The sequence below is a fragment of the Episyrphus balteatus genome, chromosome 1 (assembly GCF_945859705.1).
Source record: "Episyrphus balteatus chromosome 1, idEpiBalt1.1, whole genome shotgun sequence".
NCBI classification, from domain to species: domain Eukaryota; kingdom Metazoa; phylum Arthropoda; class Insecta; order Diptera; family Syrphidae; genus Episyrphus; species Episyrphus balteatus.
In genome coordinates, this window is record NC_079134.1 from 108,176,782 (window position 1) to 108,194,171 (window position 17,390).

Genomic DNA, 17,390 nt, shown 5'->3' on the forward strand with positions numbered 1-17,390 from the left:
TATCAGTAATTGACCGTTACAAACTTTGACATCAAAGAAATTAAATTTTTAACCGTAGAAGCACCGTAAATATAAAAAATGTTATTTTATTGCAGGCACTACTATTAATTTATCCTATTTTCGTGACCTTTTTTGAATCAAAATTATGATCCTAAGTGGGCTGTAGGTCTGTCTTCGTATTTTAATATTTTGTCGACGTTTCGGGCGTGATTACACCCTTCTTCAGGACTAATATTTTAAAATAATAAATTTTAAGATGTTTCTTAAAATTTGTGGTTGTTAGTTTTCTGGTAGTTATTTTGAAATTCGATTAATTGAAACGTCTTTTTCAAGGCTTCAATTTTTGAATTTTGAAATATTTACAAAAATATAAAAGAGATACCTATAACTACCAGAAAACTAACAACCACAAATTTTAAGAAACATCTTAAAATTTATTATTTTAAAATATTAGTCCTGAAGAAGGGTGTAATCACGCCCGAAACGTCGACAAAATATTAAAATACGAAGACAGACCTACAGCCCACTTAGGATCATAATTTTGGCACTACTATTATTTTGAACACAACTGTACTTGCTCTTGTAGTTCAAAGCACTTTTATGTTAGTTTACTTGTAGATTTTAAGAGCTGCCTTTATATGTATGTATATACACAAATTTAAAAAATTTTTGTTGAAACTGGGGAAGAGCCGACATTTAGGGCAATTTTTTTTGTATGAAAACAAAATTTTTTTATTTGCCTTTTTTTGAAAAAATAAAATGTTGTTCTATTGCAATAGCTTTGAATATTGCGTCTGCGAAGTTTAATCAAAATCGTTAAAGCCGTTTTTGATAAATCGAAATATTTTTGTGGGAGGCACACTTTATAAGCGAGATAAAAAAACAACTTTCAGAATTCCATAAAAAATCATCTGTACCAAATTTGTAGAAAATCTATCTACCCGTTTAGGCTGTGGAAATGTGTACAGATGGACGCACAGACGCTCGGACGGAATTGCGAGACCCACTTTTTTGGAACTCTCCATCATCGTAATGTTGGCTTTGATTGAAACCTCAAATTTTTTTTTCGACACGAAACCAATACTTGCCCTATAGAGCAAATAAAAATTAAAATTGCGGGAAAATATAGAAACGGAAGGTTGAAAGTCTCCTAAGTGCACCTATCCGGTAGGAGATAGTTAAAATCAGTGAAATCGCTCTTCGCAAAATTGAATCATTTATTTTCGAAACATGATATTTTCAAAAGTCGCTTTTTTGACCAAATTTGTACTCTAGGGATAACCACGTCTGTCTTTAAAATATAAAGTATCTGCTCCATTCTCCATCTATATCCGATCTTACAGCTACGCGAAATATTTTTTTAGTATCAAAAACAGGATAAGTCCCGAACTTACCATGTTTTGAAAATAAACATCATCTCCTTTATGTGTAAATGCTATATTAGACTACTGGCCGAAAATCTTAAGTTTAAAACGTCTTTAAAGTTAAATAAGTACTCTGAACATTGTATTTTAATCTCAAATACAATTGTTTGATAGACTGGGGCTAAAAGCAAAATTGTATATCCATTTTAAAACTAATTTAACATTCGTTTATTTTAAAAGTATGATAAGTCCAAAAGCGTTTTCATTTTTTATCTTTTGAACTATCGCTTCAAAAATTCAAAACGAAACGGTATTGTGTAGCTAGGCAAAAGGTTTACAGAATATAATTTTTATAAATTAAGCTACACACATCAAAAGAATATAAACGTTTTTTTCTTCTCCTGAAAATTTTCATGGACTTATCATGTTTTGAAAATAAATGATTCAATTGGAAAAGCATATTCCGATAAAAACGTAAAGGATTTATCGGAATTTTCTTTAATCCTCTGGAACCACTGAACACTTTAATTTTCATCTAATGAGGCATTTTCATTGATGAATGCTACTTTTCTATCGGAACATCAATTTAACAAGTTCAATGCAAAATGCAAGCAAGTGCAAAAGGCCATGTTTTATGATTGTTAAAAAGAAATAATTAAAATAATGGCTAACATTTTAATTTAAAACAAGACATATAGGGCCTTACCAATAATGAATCGCTAAACACACGTTTAAGTATCGTCGGGTTTAATTTTACCGTCGCGTTAAATTGGGTGTATACTAATAATCAAAATAAACACGCGTTTAACTAATTGTGCTTCTATTACCAAATCTATTACATTTGTTGTCAAAATGACATAATTGAAGTGACATTTTTTGCACGTAATGTAATAATGAACAAATATATAACTACAAAATACCTACATACCTTCATATATTTTTATTTTGGTTGTAAAAGTTAAAAAATGGAGCCCAAGCAAGGAGGCCAAAAGTGCATAAAAAAAATGTTCATCTATCGTGAAGTACGACGACACGGTGGGCAGGAAGCATCGATAGGTATCACAAAAATGTCGACAAAAACTGCAAGTTGGGTTGTATTTGTTGATGATTATACGTCCAAAATCCGTTGGAATTGAAATCCTAGCTGCTCCTTTTCAAAAGTTATTCATATTTTTATATTTCTAATCGGGACAATTTGGAATAAAAATCTTGGGGAGAGTACGATGCCTTAGGCGACAAGAATTGATAAGGGTATTTTGTAGAGGAGTTTAATACAATAATTTTTTACAATGGGAGGGGGGGTCCATCTCCCCCCGTTTAGGCGGGAGGTGCAATTTTCTAACAATCACGTTAAATACAAAAAACAAATATTTAAAAACAACGGCAACACTTACAGTTATGAAAGATCCCTTTTTAAAAGCCAGAATTGTACACTTGATTCTAATTTTTAAATCAAATTATTGCAATTAATTGTTCTCGAAATAATCAACTTCAAAGTCAAAATTTGGGAAAAAAGTTAAAAAAAAAACACATTAAATACAATTTTTACCAAGATTGTAAATTTAAATATGAAATAAATCAATGAAATAAACTGCCTCAATCAATTTCTTATCAAATACTAAAAACCATATGCTTCTATGCCTTATAATTTCCGAGAAAATTGAAAATAAGAAAATTACCTTTTTATGAGATTTTCATTTTCTTAACTATTTTCGCCAATATGAACAGCTTTTTAACTTAAAAGTATCATGCCTGGCTCACTTCGCGGGTTCTCAGGATTCAAATTTTTTTTTTTGGTCCTGTGTCCAGCTAAGACAACTTCGTTGCTTCGCTTAGGCCATTTGAAATTGGTCCTAAGAATCTCGCGATTTTTTTATAAAAATGGTAAATAAAAATGGTTAAGATATGAAGTTTAAGGCGTATCAAAGTGAGATGGCTAAGAGGGGAGGGGCATGCTGCCCCCCTGCAACCCCCAGCTTGGGCACACTATAGGATTGATTTGGGGTGGAGTCAAGGTTGGGTATGTACAAAGTTTCTTTTGAATTCGAAAAAACTTTTAAATTCTGAAGAAAATTTGCCTTCACCCAAACTCGCACCCACCCCAAATTCTATAAAAGTGAGCTCAACCAGGGGGTTGCAAGGGGGCATACTGCTTGCAAGCATTATGTTTATGTAAACACGAAAATAGCTAAAAAATAGAAATCCGATAAAAAGGACGTTTTTTAATTTTCAATTTTCTCAAAAACTAGAAAGCATAAAAGTATATAATTTTCAGAATTTGATTAAAAATTAATTGAGGCAGTTTATTTCATTGATTTATTTCGTATATAAATTCACATTCTTGGTAAAAATAGTATTTAAAGTGATTTTTTCAACTTTTTTCCCAAATTTTTACTTTGAAGTTGATTATTTCGAGAACAATTAATTGCAATAATTTGATTTAAAAATTAGAATCAAGTGTACAATTCTGGCTTTTGAAAAAGGTATCATTCATAACTGTAAGTGTTGCCGTTGTTTTTTAACAATTTTTTTTTGTATTTAACGTGATATTTTAGAAAATTAACCCTTCCGCCTAAGCGGGGGGAGATGGACCCCCCTCCCATTGTAAAAAATTATTGTATTAAACTCCTCTACAAAATACCCTTATCAATTCTTGTCGCCTAAGTTATCGTACTCTCCCCAAGATTTTTATTCCAAATTGTCCCGATTAGAAATACAAAAATATGAATAACTTTTGAAAAGGAGCAGCTAGGATTTCAATTCCAACGGATTTTGGACGTATAATCATCAACAAATACAACCCAACTTGCAGTTTTTGTCGACATTTTTGTGATACCTATCGATGCTTCCTGCCCACCGTGACGATAGACTGACTCAATACAATGGTGTAGTTGTGGCTGTAGCTTGTAGTACAGCCAAAATTTTACTGAGGGAAACAACAACAAAAGTTGGCAAGAGCTGATCAAAAAGTTGAGAATTATTCAACTTGCGCTACAAGCTACAGCCACAGCTACACCATTGTATTCAGGGGGTTAGTTTTCTTTTTCAGCCTTTTCTGAAAGTAATGAATATTATTAATAAAAAAGATAAATATTTATAAACAAATAAATTTTTTCATTTACTTATTTAATAAATTGCCGCCAATGTTATTGATTTTTCTCAACAGCTTGTTGACTTGACAAATGTTTTTTTTTTGCTGACAAATGACAGTACAAACCGTGCGTTTACATTTAACCGCGCGTTTATAGTTCAGTTTCCCAACTATAAAATTAACGTGGCGTTAACCCTTAACCTGACTATTAAATTGGTTATTGGTATGGAGAAATATTTAACGCTCAGTTAAATATTTAACTGAGCTTTAAATTTGATTATTGGTAAGGCCCATAGAAATAAATCATGTTTCTCACCTGTCAAAAACGTGTGTACAAGTTCTATTTCTTAATAAAACCAAATTATTCTGCCTCTCTTATTTCGTGAAAAGCAATTGACTTTTTATATACTGAGATTTTTTCAAGTGTTTTAAAAAGAAAAATTAAGAACATCCAATCATAAAATATGTTTATGGAAACAAAAATTCAAATACCATAAAATGGATTTTTTTTTTCATTATTTTGACACACTTTTTGCAGAGATTATTATAGATCTCTTTTTAAAAAATCTTACTTTTTTATAGAATTTTATCTATTCACATTAATTTTGTTAAAACTGTTTAGAAAAAAAGTTACTTTATCCAGCTAGATTCGTGATTTACCACACTGTGCACCGTACAGTAGTGCCATTTGTATGGGAGAGCGGAAAAAAATCCGTTAAATCTGAACTATGTGACGAAATTTAATAAAATTTTGCGCACATGTTGAGACTGTGCTTACACGAAAAAAAAATACACTGAGAAAAAAGTTATTGACATTTTTTGGATTCGAAGAAGTTTTTTTTTTTAATAACGAAAACATCTTTTTAAGCTGTTTTATTCTCCAAACTAAGCATGCAATTTTATGTCTTGTATGGCAAAGAATTTTTAGGATTTATTTTTCGAAAATTATAAAAACCGTTGATACACAAAACCAAATTAAAAAAAAAATGTATCAACCCGTTTCATAAAACTGATTGAAATAAAAATAAAAATAATTAATTAAAAAAAAAGAGCATGTTGCTCAAACATTTGTTTACCCTTTTTTTACACTATCAAATCATAGCCGAAGAGAGCTTATAGCAAGCATCACCCTGCGACCATTTGCCAACACAAAACTGTGTTATCCGGCTCATTACTAGTGCAGTGTTAGTAGGAAATAAATAATAACTACAAAAAACGTACACTAAGAAAAAAAAACATTGAATTCAATATTAAATGAAACATAGGTACATTAAGGGGGGAAAACCCTCTGTAATTTTTTTATTTTTGTATTATTAATTTTTTGCCTAAAAAAATGATTTATCAACCGACGAAACTATTTAAGTGTTTTAAACATTAATTTAAAATTTTAAATAAATAATAACACACATTAAATTTGAGTTTTCAATATAATTTTTATTTTGGATGCATTTCGAGCGGACTTCCACTCATCTTCAGCAACACGATTAAATATACATAAAATGGTCAAAGTCTAATTTTAAACATAAACAAATCATTACATAGTCATTTTATTATATTTTATGGTGGAGAAAGCAGGAAGATCTTCTCTTGTACGAGTGGCGTGAAACAAAAAATTATTTTAAGAGAGAGTCAAAGTAAACAGAACAAATCTGACTGTATATTGCCTTTGTCTATGTTCAAAGCTGTATTATCTTTGCATATATACATGCTTTCATATGCGTCTAACTTCCTCTCGTCGTTTATGCATTTAACAAGGTGCACTTCACTTGAAGACACTGGTAGGTGTTGTTGCTCCAATACGTGTGATGCGAAAGCCGATTTCCTTGGCTCGTTGTTGATAACGTATTGTTTGTGTTCACAGTATCGCCTCTTAATTGATCTTTTGGTTTGTCCATAATATTTTCTACTGCAAACACCACAAGAAATTTGATAAATACCTGATTTATCCAACGGATCTGTTTTATCTTTTAAGGTGTTAAGATGGTTTTTTAATTTAAAAGGGTTAGAAAAAACCATTTCCATGTTGTTTCTTTTAAAAGTGGTCTTTAGTTTGTTCGTTATTGTTGGTGCAAAAGTGATAGAAACACGTTTAAGATCATCTTTTTTGTCAATCTTTTTGTTTTGTTTAAATAATGTCGATTGGTTTTCATTTGTCTGTTTGTGTGCATGTTTGCGAATAATGTTGTTAATAATTTCTTCACTGTAGCCGTTTGTTTTAGCTACTTTTTTAATGTATTCGTACTCCTGAATGTAATTTGTCAAAGACAGAGGCAAACTTACTAAACGGTGTGCGAGTGAGTGAAACGCAGCCAATTTATGTTGAATTGGTGCATATGAATCGCTTGGAATGTATCGTAGAGTACTTGTTGATTTATGATGTACCGCAATTTCAATTTTGTTTTGGATTCTCTGTAGAGTGAGATCCAAAAAAGTCAATTTTTGTTCATTTTCAACCTCACAAGTGAAATTAATTTCGGGGTACTGTTCATTTAACATGTTTAGTGTGGTGTTAAGGTCAGTTCTTTTTATGACTGCAAATATGTCGTCTACGTAGCGGTGCCAAACTCTTGGTAGCATGTTCTGGGTTTTTAGCTTAACTTCGAAGTTGGACATGAATACCTCAGCTATTAGTGGGGATAATGGGTTTCCCATACTCGTACCAGAATCTATTTTAAAAAAACGATTCCTGAAAACGAAATAGTTGGTGTCCATACACATTTCTGCTGCTCGCATGTAGACGTTTACCTCGTCTTCAGTTATGTCCTGGTTTGACAAATATACCTTCAACAATAACAGTGCTTCTTTGATTGGGATGGATGGGAAAAGCGCTTCAACATAAAATGACACTAAAATTTCATTTTCATTAACTGGCATTTGGTTAATCATCTTAGCAAATTCTATAGAGTTTTTAACTGAACAACTATGAAGAGGTGAAAATTTTTTAACTTCATCAACAAACCACCGTGCGATCTTGGTGCATGGTGCTGACAGAAGAGCTACTATTTGTCTCATATTGTCACCTGGCTTATGTATTTTAGGTAGACAATACAGTTTGGGTACTTCCGGATTTGAAACGAGAAGTTTCCACTTGAAACGTTCACCGAAAACAGTGCTTATTTCTTTTCTCACTTTATTAGCTGCTGTTGTCATTTTACTTAAAGGAGATTTATTAATTTCTTTGTAATTATTCGCTTCAATAAGTTTCCAAACCCTTCTCTCGTATTCATCAGTATTCATAATGACGATTTTGTTGCCCTTATCTGCTTTCATTACAAGAATATCTTTTTTCTTTAGGTTTTCAATGACTTGAGCTTCGTTTAGATTTTGATGTTTTCTTTTTGGTTTATTGTTTTTGTCTTTCTCAATACACTCTTTTGTTCGGGGTCACCCCAGGTTATCATGGGACAAGCTATCATGAGACATCATACGACAAGTTATCATGAGCAACCTATCATGACGCAACTGATCATGATCATACGGTTTGATTCGAACAAATTCATTTTTAGTTCATTCTATTTGACTCCTCCTTTTTTGGAAGGACTTCTATTTGGTGGTTGTTTTTCTTTATTTTTTATTTTTGAGGTTTAGGTTTATTTTTTTTTAGACGGAATTTTGCGTTGATTGATATGTGCGAAAGGTGTTTGGTTTTTTGCAATTTTTTTGTGTGTTTTTTTTATGAAGGGAATGAGAAGTAGGTAGGGACATAGTTTTTTTTATCTTCTATATAGGATGTGATTATGTACCTTACGGCTTTTTTATGAATTTAGGGTGTGTGGTCTAGGTGGTTTTCGTGGGAAGGAAAGACTTATGGTGTATTAAGTATTACTATATAGAGCGAGGTAGAAAAAAATGTGTCAAGATCTTTATTCTTGCTTTTTTTTGCATGAACAAAATGAGAGGTAACATATGTATATAAGTAGGGATATACTGATTTTTTTTGCATTGTTTTCCTTTCTATGTGGGTTATTGCAAATATTTTTTTATGATTTTGGGGTGTGTGGCTTAGAAAAAAATCATTCGAGACGTATGGTGTGGTGTCTATTGTGTATATATAGAGTGAGGGAGAGAAAAATGTGCCAAGATCTTTATTCTTGCTTTTTTTTTGGCATGCAGAAAATTATATGGGTAGGTACATAAAACATTATATAGAAAGGGATATACCTACCTACCTGTTGTTGATTGGATTATTGCAATTATTCTTTTTATGAATATGGGGTTGGTTTGTTTATGGTTTAGGTTTTTTTTTAATTCGGTGACGTATGGTGGCAAGTGTGTGGGTATATTAGGATAATGAGAAGAGAGGTAGAGAGGGAAAGATAGGTACCTATGTGCAAAGATTTTGATTCAATTGGTTTGGTTGATTGTAGGTAGGTAGGTACATAGCATAGGTAGGTAATTCTTTTCTGTCAACGCGAAAGGGATTTTGTGATTTGATTTTTTTATGCTGAACAGAATGAGATGTAGCATGAAGGTACCTAGTTAGGTGTGTAGGTACTTATATAGTTAATGCTCTTGTTTAATGATTCAAGTGATAAATAAATTGATAAAAGTTCAAATTAAATATTAAAAAATTAATCATTTTATAAACGTTTTAGTGAATCGAAACTTAAGCATTTAAGTTCAACATAAATCTTTCTGTGACAGTTTAGGCAGAGGAAAAAGTAGAGAATAAGAGTTTATGTTCAACATAAATTATTAAAGTTACCATTCAGCAAATGACCCTTAATCGTTAAGAATGATGATAGGTAGTTGGCATCCGTAATAGGGTTAGGGTTGTCTGGTAGGTACCTATACAGTTTTTTAATTGATTGATGAGAGAGAGGAATAAAAAACTATCGTAGATAGATAGGTACCTACTGTTAAGACTAAGAATAGGCACCAATCGGCAAAAATATTTTTAATGGTTTAACCCTTTCGAACCCAAGCTATGAAAATCAATATTAAAAAATGTTTTTCGGTATTATCGGGTCAAAAACATCACAACTACGAGATATGAATAGCAAAAAGTTATTTTCCAAAATAATAAATAGCAAAACTAATGTGTTATTCTCATGTTACATGTAAGTAACATGCACTGCCTATGACCACCAAAAAACGTCGGAGAACTGAGAAAATAACTTTTTATGAATCTATAATGTATGCTACTTCTTCTTAGCAAAAAAGTAAAACACTTTCTGCATTAACATTTTTTATAGGTTTCTTTTTTTCAAAATTATGACCATGTATAAAAAAGTTTTTTTTTGCAAAAAAATGTGAATTTCAGTCCCTTTTTCGATTAAAAAAATTTAAAGGTAGGTATGATAACTAGGCATTATTATCTTTCAATTAAGCCATCGAAACCTAAAAAATTGTTTAATTTAATATTTTTGTAAGAATTTTTAAAAAAATGTTACATGAGAGTAACGCTGGGTCCGAAAGGGTTAAAAGAAGGTATATAACAAGAAAAATGTAAAATAGGTTGGTAATAAGAAAAACGGACAAAAAATGAAAATGACTTTTTGTGTAGCCATATCCCTTCGTAATATAGACATTATAGGTACCTAGGTAGGTATTGTACAATGAAAACTAGTTGGCCTTGGATTTCTGTCTTTCAAACATTAATACAAAATCTGTCGTGTGTCCAATAGAATATATATAATAGAATATATACAGGGTGTCCGGTAGAAAATGGATAAGCCTAAAATGGCTAATAGGTGCACTTTTGACTGTTCTGAAACCGAATAGAAAAAGTTTCTATCGCAACCAGTTTCGAAAATATTAGCTTTTTTTCGTTCAGTGTACTTTAAATTTCATCATCTTACTTTTTCTTTAATTACAACCACGAATGAATGAATTTTATAAATTTCTTATTTTTATAATTTTCTACAATAATTGGCTCACTACATAAGAAGTTAAAAGTTTTTACAACTGTTGCATCTTTTCTTTAAAAAAATTTTGAAATTAGTTTTTCGATGCAAAATGTAAAAAAAAATATTTTATGAAAATTTTCAAACACCTGTGGTATAAAAAAAAATCCATAGGAACGTAGGTGGCCAATCTTTTTTAAAAATATGCGCGTCCAAAGGGGATTGCAGAATGGTAAAAGTTTTTATCAAATCTAGAGTTACTAGGAAGTTATTGGTACCAAAGTGCAAAAAAAGCCTATTAATGTAATAAATTATTTTAACTGTAAAATCTTAAGTTTTTCACATTGCTGTCTCAAATGCATGGAATCCATCAGTTTTTTTAATCAGTCATATTTTACAATAATTCTTCTTACACATAACTATTAAAAAAGCGTTATAACCGTTGAACAATGGCTATAAAATAAATAATTTAACTTTTTTTTAATGCAAAGTAGAAAAAAAAATATTTGTTTGCTAATTCGCTAATAACCAGTTTAAAAGATAAAATAAGAAGTGGCTCTCTTCCCTCTTCCCTCTCTGCCTCTCTTCTCATTATCCTAATATACCCACACACTTGCCACCATACGTCACCGAATTAAAAAAAAACCTAAACCATAAACAAACAAACCCCATATTCATAAAAAGAATAATTGCAATAATCCAATCAACAACAGGTAGGTAGGTATATCCCTTTCTATATAATGTTTTATGTACCCATATAATTTTCTGCATGCCAAAAAAAAAGCAAGAATAAAGATCTTGGCACATTTTTCTCTCCCTCACTCTATATATACACAATAGACACCACACCATACGTCTCGAATGATTTTTTTCTAAGCCACACACCCCAAAATCATAAAAAAATATTTGCAATAACCCACATAGAAAGGAAAACAATGCAAAAAAAATCAGTATATCCCTACTTATATACATATGTTACCTCTCATTTTGTTCATGCAAAAAAAAGCAAGAATAAAGATCTTGACACATTTTTTTCTCCCTCGCTCTATATAGTAATACTTAATACACCATAAGTCTTTCCTTCCCACGAAAACCACCTAGACCACACACCCTAAATTCATAAAAACGCCGTAAGGTACATAATCACATCCTATATAGAAGATAAAAAAAACTATGTCCCTACCTACTTCTCATTCCCTTCATAAAAAAACACACAAAAAAATTGCAAAAAACCAAACACCTTTCGCACATATCAATCAACGCAAAATTCCGTCTAAAAAAAACTAAACCTAAACCTCAAAAATAAAAAATAAAGAAAAACAACCACCAACAAGAGTCTTTTCTTGAAAGTCACCTCCTCTTTTTTTAGAATGAACTCAAAATGAATATTTTGTTGCAATCGAACCTTATGATCACATGTCCCATGATAAGTTGCGTGCGATATCTTGTCCCATGATATCTTCAGCCATGATAACTTACACCCAACCCCTTTTGTTCGCTCTCTTATCTCATTTTTTTGTTGTTTGAAATTTATATTTTAACACTGTTTCAATGTCAACAATTACATCTGTTACGGGTGTTTTTGTTGGATGTATCCCATAATTTAACCCTTTATTTAAAAGACTTAATTCATCAGTTGATAAATCCACGTTAGAAATATTTATCACAACATCCTCCACCGGTAGTGGTTTGGTGAAGTTTGTCTTCTTTTTTGGTGTTTTTTGTAAGAGCATGTTAAACTTATTGATTTGTTTTTCTTTCTTTTTTATAACTAAATTATCAATTTCTATCCTTGTTATTCGCAAAAACTCATACCATTCGCAATTGTGTGTTGCAGTGATATTCCTACTATGGTAAATAGATGCTAACTGTAGGTGTAAAGAGTACAATCGAAGTTCTGTTGTAGACAGTTCAGCATATTTGGATTTTAGTTCTAAATTTAACCAATTTTTTTTTTTGCTAATTTAATTACATTTTTAGTTACCGAATTTATGACTGATGTCTTGATTTTAATAAACGCTGGTATGATGTTATAACGTTTGCAGCGTTTCAAGTATGCTATGTCTAACTTTAACATTGCCACTTTTGTTTTCAATCGGGTAAACTCGTTTCTTTTTGACATGGTTGAAGCCTCAAAATTCCCCAGATAGCGATGAAACCCATGCGTTCCAAGCCTACCACAGTACAAAAATGAAAACTTTAAACGAATTTTTCTCGAAACACGTTTTTTTCCGCGCCGGGCAACGTAACTCAAAAACTAATGAAGCTATCGAAATAAAGTGCAAATTACGCGTTAACTCATTGGTCATTGCATGAACCTAAAAGTTCAATATAATTTCCACAATAAATATTTTTTGTAACAATTTTTTTATAAAAAAAAACATTGTGCTTTTTCGTTTTTTTGGTCTCTAATTTTTATTTTACCCTTTTTGTTGCTAAATTTAGGTTCATGCAATGCGTATAAACATATGTTTTTTAATGGAATAAAATTTCTCTTTTGATTATAAATAATTTACTGGACCTGGTCATTACACGGCGCAAACGCGAGGCATCAACTTTAAACGGATGTAGAGCCGCCATTTTGTTTTTTTATTACCTCAAAAAAATTGTGTTAACACTTTGTGATGTAAATAATATAATGTATTTTTCCAAATTTTAATTAATGCTTTCAGTTTAAAAAAAAAATCTTGAAAAACCCGTCGTCCAGAGGGATTTCCCCCCTTAAGGAAATACAAACAAAATAATTAGTTTTAAGTAACAAAAAAAACACATTAAAATAAACAAAAACATTTATGAGCGTGGTACACTGGTTTTTAAAACAGTTTTTAATCTATTTTAATTAAAGACTAAATCAAAAGTGCTGGAATTTAGATTTAAAAGTTTGCACATGCGTGTTAAAAGTTCATGCAAGCCATAATTTGTTCGGTGTGGTGGAATATTCATTAAATCCAAGCGATGGAGGCTAAGCACCAAGTCGATACTTAAAACCAACAAAATTAAGTAAATTTGGTGCATAATTACGCCTGTGATTAATTGGTGAATGAAGATTATGTCATTGTTAACCCCCCTTTGAGCCAAAGTTTGAATCTGAAGGAAGTTATGGGTCTGTAATTAACTATATTGGATTTCTTTTTTAAACACAGGAGTAATAAATTCTTTTTTCCAGATGCTAGCAAATTTACCTAGCTTGAGAGTAATTCAAAAATAAGTTTAAGTGGAAGAGATAAAATTGACCTACAATTTTTCAAAACTGCTGCAGGAATAACTTCTGGTCCCACAGAATAATCTTCATGAAGTAGTGAGAGAAAATGGGATACTTTACAAGTATCAATTTTAAAATTATTAAATTTAACTTGTGCACGTAGAAAAAAGTATCACCTTAAAATAATATGATGCGCACATTAAATTTCACCACCTTTAAATAAGGTGATTCCACTTAAACCCAGTTAAATTTAATGTGAACTTCATCTTATTTTAATGTGAATGTTCATCTTAAAAAAAACCGACCAAAAATAAAAATTTTAAACTTAAAGTCACACTTTAGCTTTACTTGCAGTTTATCATACTCATTTCCAAAAGTAAGATAGCACAGTGGTAACGCATTGGCCTAGTAACCCAACAGTTGTAGGTTCGATCCCCGGTGACTGACAGTTTTTTTTTATCTGCGCATTCAAGATATTAATGTGACTTGTCACCTTAATTTAAGGTGAAAGTTATCTTAGCAAAAAACCATGCAGAAATTCGCTTAAATTAAGGTGCGATCCGCTTAATTCTATGTGGTCTGTTTTCTCCATGTGGGAAATTTTCTAAATAACGGAAGTAATCTACGTCCACATCGGCAGATATATCGTCGGCATAAAGCAAAATGGTTCTAAGTCACAAAAAGCAAATTTTACAGAGGATGATTTTTTAAGTTTCAAATTGGTTTAAAGCGATATTTTTCTGCTCGTTCGCCATTCAAGTTATGTTTATTATAAAGTTTGTTCTTTTCTCTTGCACAAGTAGGCACTTTCCTTTAAAAAAAAGTGGACTTTGATAGAACAAAATATGATGGGACTTAGAACAATTATGAATACTCGGGTCTCACTTTCAGAAAGCTTCTTAACTGTTTTTATTGTTCTATGTCCAATTAAATTATATTATCTGCTCAAGAATTTTTTTAAACAAAAACGCTTTTCAAATTTGAAAAGAGCACCCTAAAATTAGTAAAACTGCATCATTATCTCATTTTCGGTAAAAAGTGGATTTAGAACAATTTTGAACGAATGAAATAACTATCGTATAAAAGAACTACATATTTGAATGAAAAAACTATCGTTTAAAAAAACTAATCGAATGAGAAAACTATCGTATAAAAAAACTATTTGAATGAGAAAACCATTGAACAAAAAAACTATTTGAACGAGAAAACTATCGTTTAAGAAAACTATTCGAATGAGAAAACTATCGTATAAAACACTATTGGAATGAGAAAACTATCGCATTAAAAAACTAGTCGAATGAGAAAACGATCGTATAAAAACACTATTTGAATGAAAAAACTATCGTATAAAAAAACCATTCGAAAGAAAAAACTATATGATAAAAAAAATATTCGAATGAAAAAACTTTCGAACAAAAAAACTATTCGAATGAAAATAAAATGCACGACTGGGTCGCACGAACTTGCTCTTGGAGTTAAAGTTGCTTAAATTTTTAAGACTTTATATATAGAAATTTGGAAAAAAAAATAAAATTGGTTTAAAAAAAAAATAAAATAAAATCTGAAATTAAATTGCCCTCCAAAACAAGTATGCAGTTTTGATTAATATATTAACGTGCATTTTTAGAAAAAAAAAAATTCAAAATCGTTAGAGCCGTTTTTTAAAAAAAAAATTTTTTATAAATAATTTTTTGGAAAAAAAGTTTTAAAATAAAATTATAATGCCATTTTGTAGAAATCACTAATCAACATCTAAAAACAAAATTCCAAAAAAATTCAATGTCCCGTTTCCATCCGTTTAGGCTGTAGCTCCTTATACAGACAGACAGACTGACAGACTGACAGACTGACAGACTGACAGACTGACAGACTGACAGACTGACAGACTGACAGACTGACAGACTGACAGACTGACAGACTGACAGACTGACAGACTGACAGACTGACAGACTGACAGACTGACAGACTGACAGACTGACAGACTGACAGACTGACAGACTGACAGACTGACAGACTGACAGACTGACAGACTGACAGACTGACAGACTGACAGACTGACAGACTGACAGACTGACAGACTGACAGACTGACAGACTGACAGACTGACAGACTGACAGACTGACAGACTGACAGACTGACAGACTGACAGACTGACAGACTGACAGACTGACAGACTGACAGACTGACAGACTGACAGACTGACAGACTGACAGACTGACAGACTGACAGACTGACAGACTGACAGACTGACAGACTGACAGACTGACAGACTGACAGACTGACAGACTGACAGACTGACAGACTGACAGACTGACAGACTGACAGACTGACAGACTGACAGACTGACAGACAGACGGACTTCCGGGACCCACTTTTTTGGCATTGTCTACCATTGTAATGTAATGGAAAAATGTTATCTCAACTTTTTTTTTTGTACGAATGCATAACTTGATATATAGTACCTATATCGCAAGTAAAAACTATCGTATAAAAAAAATATTCGAATGAAAAAACTATAGTTTAAGAAAACTATTCGAATGAGAAAACTACCGAATAAAAAAACTAATTGAATTAAAAAACTATGGTTTAAGAAAACTATTCGAATGAGAAAAATATCGTATTAAAAAACTATTCAAATGAGAAAACTATCGTATAAAAAAACTATTTGAATGAAAAAAACTATCGTATAAAAAAACCATTCGAATGGAAAAACTATATATAGTAAAAAAAAAATATTCGAAAGAAAAAACTATCGTATAAAAGAACTTTTTGAATGACTATCGTTTAAGAAAACTATTCGAATGAGAAAACTATCTAATAAAACAACTATTTGAATGAAAAAAAACTATGGTTTAAAAAAACTATTCGAATGAAAAAAACTATCGTATAAAAAAACAATTCGAATGGAAAAACTATCGTATAAAAAAAACAATTTGAATGAAAAAACTATAGTTTAAGAAAACTATTCGAATGAGAAAACTATCGAATAAAAAAACTAATTGAATGAAAAAACTATGGTTTAAGAAAACGATTCGAATGAGAAAACTATCGTATTAAAAAACTATTCAAATGAGAAAGCTATCGTATTAAAAAACTATTTGAATGAAAAAAACTATCGTTCCATTCGAATGGAAAAACTATATACCTATAGTAAAAAAAAAACAAAAATATTCGAAAGAAAAAACTATCGTATAAAAGAACTTTTTGAATGACTATCGTTTAAGAGAACTATTCCAATGAGAAAACTATCTAATAAAACAACTATTTGAATGAAAAAAAAACTATGGTTTAAGAAAACTATTCGAATAAGAAAACTATCGAATAATAAAACTATTCGAATGAGAAAACTATCGAATAAAAAACTATTTGAATGAGAATACTATCGTTTAAGAAAACTATTCGAATGAGAAAACTATCGTATCAAAAACTATTCGAATGAAAAAACTATCGTATAAAAAACTATTCGAATGAAAAAACTTTCGTATTAAAAAACTATTCGATTGAGAAAACTATCGTATAAAAAAACTGTCGTATAAAAAACATTCGAATGAAAAAACTATATATAATAATAAAAAATATTCGAATGAAAAAACTTTCTTATAAAAAACTATTCGAATGAAAAAACTATCGTGCAAAAGAACTATTCGAATGAAAAAACAATCGTTTAAGAAAACTATTCGAATGAGAGAACTATCGAATAAAAAAAAACTGTTTGAATGAAAAAAACTATGGTTTAAAAAAACTATTGGAATGAGAAAACTATCGTTTAAGAAAACTATACGAATGAGAAAAGTATCGTATAAAAAATTATTTGAATAAGAATATTATTCGAATGAAAAAACTATCGTATAAAAGAACTATTCGAATGAAAAAACTATCGTTTAAGA

The 17,390-nt window shown here is 30.8% G+C and overlaps 2 protein-coding genes across 5 annotated transcripts in view; both read right to left on the reverse strand.

The window, feature by feature from the left end:
- The window catches only part of LOC129920973 (acidic fibroblast growth factor intracellular-binding protein), a 298,489-nt gene that overhangs the window by 77,332 nt on the left and 203,767 nt on the right, over positions 1 to 17,390 (reverse strand). The gene's annotated exons all lie outside the window — the stretch shown is intronic.
- LOC129920972 (uncharacterized) lies at positions 421 to 15,032 on the reverse strand. The gene is made up of 2 exons (XM_056002562.1): positions 11,788 to 15,032; positions 421 to 7,824 (listed from the first exon to the last, which is right to left on the reverse strand). Exon 2 carries the CDS (start codon positions 7,723 to 7,725, stop codon positions 6,085 to 6,087), a length of 1,641 nt encoding a protein of 546 aa, XP_055858537.1. The 5' UTR covers positions 7,726 to 7,824; positions 11,788 to 15,032; the 3' UTR covers positions 421 to 6,084.

Coding starts and splice junctions, on each gene's coding strand:
- LOC129920972 (XM_056002562.1), bottom strand. CDS start 7,725: ATGAAAGCAGATAAGGGCAACAAAATCGTCATTATGAATACTGATGAA.